At 58.2% G+C, this 3,133-nt stretch overlaps 1 protein-coding gene across 1 annotated transcript in view; it reads right to left on the reverse strand.

Annotated features, from left to right (window-relative positions):
• Positions 1–736: 736 nt before the first annotated feature.
• LOC105529782 (putative serine protease 29) overlaps positions 737–3,133 on the reverse strand; it is a 12,576-nt gene continuing 10,179 nt past the window's right edge. Inside the window, exons 8-11 of the mRNA XM_011967025.1 lie at positions 2,897–3,128; positions 2,648–2,802; positions 1,007–1,170; positions 737–892 (exon numbers count right to left, since the gene is read on the reverse strand). Coding sequence (XP_011822415.1) covers positions 737–892; positions 1,007–1,170; positions 2,648–2,802; positions 2,897–3,128 — 707 coding nt within the window. The remainder of the gene's footprint in view (positions 893–1,006; positions 1,171–2,647; positions 2,803–2,896; positions 3,129–3,133) is intronic.

Genomic DNA, 3,133 nt, shown 5'->3' on the forward strand with positions numbered 1-3,133 from the left:
GGATGGATGGATGGATGGATGGATGGTTTAGTGGATGGTGGGTGGATGGGTGGATGGATAGATCAATAGATAGGTGGGTGGGTGGATGGATGGATGGATGGATGGATGGATGGATGGATGGATGGATTAGTGGGTGGGTGGGTGGATGGATGAATGGATGAATTCATGGTTGGATGAGTGGATGGATTCAGTGGGTAGATAGATGGTAGATGGATGAAATTTGGTGATGAGGTTGACCTGTACTTTTAGTGGAGGGCTGGGCTGGGAGCTGGGCCCCAAGAGAAGAGTCATCACTGAGAATATTTCCCCTGCTCTTGCCACCCATGCATCATTTCCCCCCACCACCAGTGAATGCCTGTTCTGGAGCAGCCATTTCTACAGCCCGACGGTCCAGAGCCGATGCACCCGCATCAGGAAGCCCCAGTCCCCGCCCCGCTAGCCGCAGCCACACTCGGGAACACACTGGCCACTTCCTGGTTTGGTTTGCCAAGTTTAATGAGACGACACTGCAAACTGGCTCCAGGACTTCCATCCCTAACCTCACCCCCATTCAAAGCACCTTCCATGCCGCCTCCTCCCAGTGTGAGGGAGGAAGGTGCAGGTCTGAAAAGGCGGAGGGAAGTAAGGACCATGTGGGATGGAGGAGCAGAGAAGGTGGGTGCTGGAAGAAGCAGGGAGTGGAGCGGCCAAGACGAGGAATGAGCTGGATTTTAGGGAGCTGGGAGGGGCCCGGGGCTTAGAGGCGCATTTGCTGCAGGATCCAGGGCACGTAGGTCTGGACTCGTGTGTAGACGCCAATGCTGGGCTGATGACTGTTAAATCCCCAGCTCACCACTCCCGCCTGGAGCCAGGTACCTTTCTTCTTGCAGACCAGGGGGCCGCCTGAGTCACCCTGTGGAGAAGGAGGGCCCAGCTTGACCAGAGACCCAGGACCCTGCACATCCCGGTCCATCCTCAGAACCGCAGACAGGAAAAGAGATGGCAGGAGAGAGGCGCCAGGTGTCACCTTCCAGGTGCGGCGGCCCGTGCGGCCGGCACAGATCATGTCGTCCTGGATGAACTTTCTGTCTCCAGCACCGGGAAAAGCATCGTGGATCTGCTGCTCGCAGTCTGCGTTGCTCAGTGTGGGGACCTTCACCTGCTGCAGGCGGTAAGGAGGCGGCAGCGTATCTGCGGAAACCAACCATGGGTGTCAGGAGCGGCTCAGGAGGGGCCCCCAGCCAGCACCATGGCAGGACCCCTCCCCGCCCCGAGCCTCGGCTCAGGACCTGGGATGCTCAGCCTGCACGGCCTAAGGTGGAGTCAAAGAAGAGAACCTCTAAAGCTGCAGGGACGCAGAATGGAAATGCCAGAGTGGAGTACAGCGGCATAATCATAGCTCCTTGCAGCCTCCGCCTCCCAGGCTCCAGCAACACTCCAGCGATCCTCCAGCCTCAGCCTTCCAAGTAGCTGGGACCACAGGCATGCACCACCATGCCCCACTAATTTTTTTTTTTTTAGGGTGGAGTCTCGCCCCGTCACCCAGGCTGGAGTGCAGGGGCGCAATCTCAGCTCACGGCAATCTTTGCCTCCCAGGCTCAAGCGATTCTCCTGCCTCAGCCTCCTGAGTAGCTGGGATTACAGGTGCCCACGACCATGCCTGGCTACTTTTTGTGTTTTTAGTAGAGTCAGGGTTTCACCATGTTGGCCAGGCTAGTCTCAAACTCCTGACCTCAGGTGATCCACCTGCCTCGGCCTCCCAAAGTGCTGGGATTACAGGCGTGAGCCACTGCGCCGGCCAATACATATTTCTCTTAATTCTTTGTAGAGATGGGGTCTCCTTGTGTTATCCAGGCTGGTCTTGAACTCCTAGGCTCAAGTGATCCTCCTACCTTGGCCTCCCAAAGTGCTGAGATTACAGACGTGAGTCACCGCGCCCACTCCCACCCCCCACCACCCTACCACCCCCATCCACCAATACCTCTTAAATTGGGAGAAGAGGGAGAGGGGACCCTACACACATATTCTAGAAAAGGGAGGCGGGACCCACGCGCGCACTCTAGCGAAGGGAGGCGGGACCCACGCGCGCTCTAGCAAAGGGAGACGGGACCTAGGCGCTCTAGAACAGCACCAGGTATTGCCTTTCAAAGAACAGAGGCCCCAAGCGGGAAATGAAGAAAGCCTCAGGGTCTCTGAAACCTTCAGTGGAGGGATGGACAGATGGGTAAATTCGTGCCCTCTTTGAACCCATTTTCTTTTCCACAAAATGAAGAAAATGTCTTGCAATGAGAATATGCATAAAATATGCGTTCTATACATAAAATACGTGTTCTATACACACACGCACAGCACGGTCGCTGCCTCCTCTCACCCACCCCAAAGGCTCATTTTCTTTCCTCCCTCTGTTTTATGAGCTTGTATCCCTAGGGCAGCTCACCTGAACCCTGCCCCCCAACCCTAGCAAGAGAGACCCCAGAATGTGCAAACCAAGCGCTAATCTTTCATGAGCCTCCCAGGATCCCCACGTGTGCCCGTCCCGAGTCCCTCTGGTTCTCACCGAACAAGCTGACCCTGCCCCAGCCTGTGGTCCAGCAGTGGTCACTGTCAGTGAACTCCAGAGACTGTGACGGCAGAGCCACTGGCGCGAGAGTGTGTGTTTTCCTCACACTGGTGGCGAGCTTCAGCAGGGCGATGTCTGCCCCCAGGAAGAAGACAGAGTAGTTGGGGTGGACGATGATCCGGCTGACGTTCAGCAGACCCCGGCCCCCGTACAGATACACGTCCCCGGCGTGGATCCGGTAGGTGGACGGGTCGGTGTCCTTCCTGGGGGAGGACGGACCCGGGCTGCTCAGGGGGCCTGGTCTGCGGCGGCCCCACTCCCACCTCCCATCGCTGGGGTCCACGGCCCGAGACTCACCGGAAAATGCAGTGGGCGGCGGTCAGCACCCACTGGGGGTGGATGAGGGAGCCCCCGCAGATGTGCACCCAGGAGGCCCAGTGGTAGCTGTAGATCCTCAGGCTGACCTGCCACGGCCACTTCCCCTGGGGGGCGTTGTGGCCCCCCACGATGCCCACCAGGTCATTCTCGGGAACAGGCACTGGGAGCACCGGGAGGAGGTCAGGGAGCCCGGCCTCTGCCACCCAAGCCTAACCC

This window comes from Mandrillus leucophaeus, unplaced genomic scaffold, assembly GCF_000951045.1.
Source record: "Mandrillus leucophaeus isolate KB7577 unplaced genomic scaffold, Mleu.le_1.0 Scaffold78, whole genome shotgun sequence".
NCBI lineage: Eukaryota > Metazoa > Chordata > Mammalia > Primates > Cercopithecidae > Mandrillus > Mandrillus leucophaeus.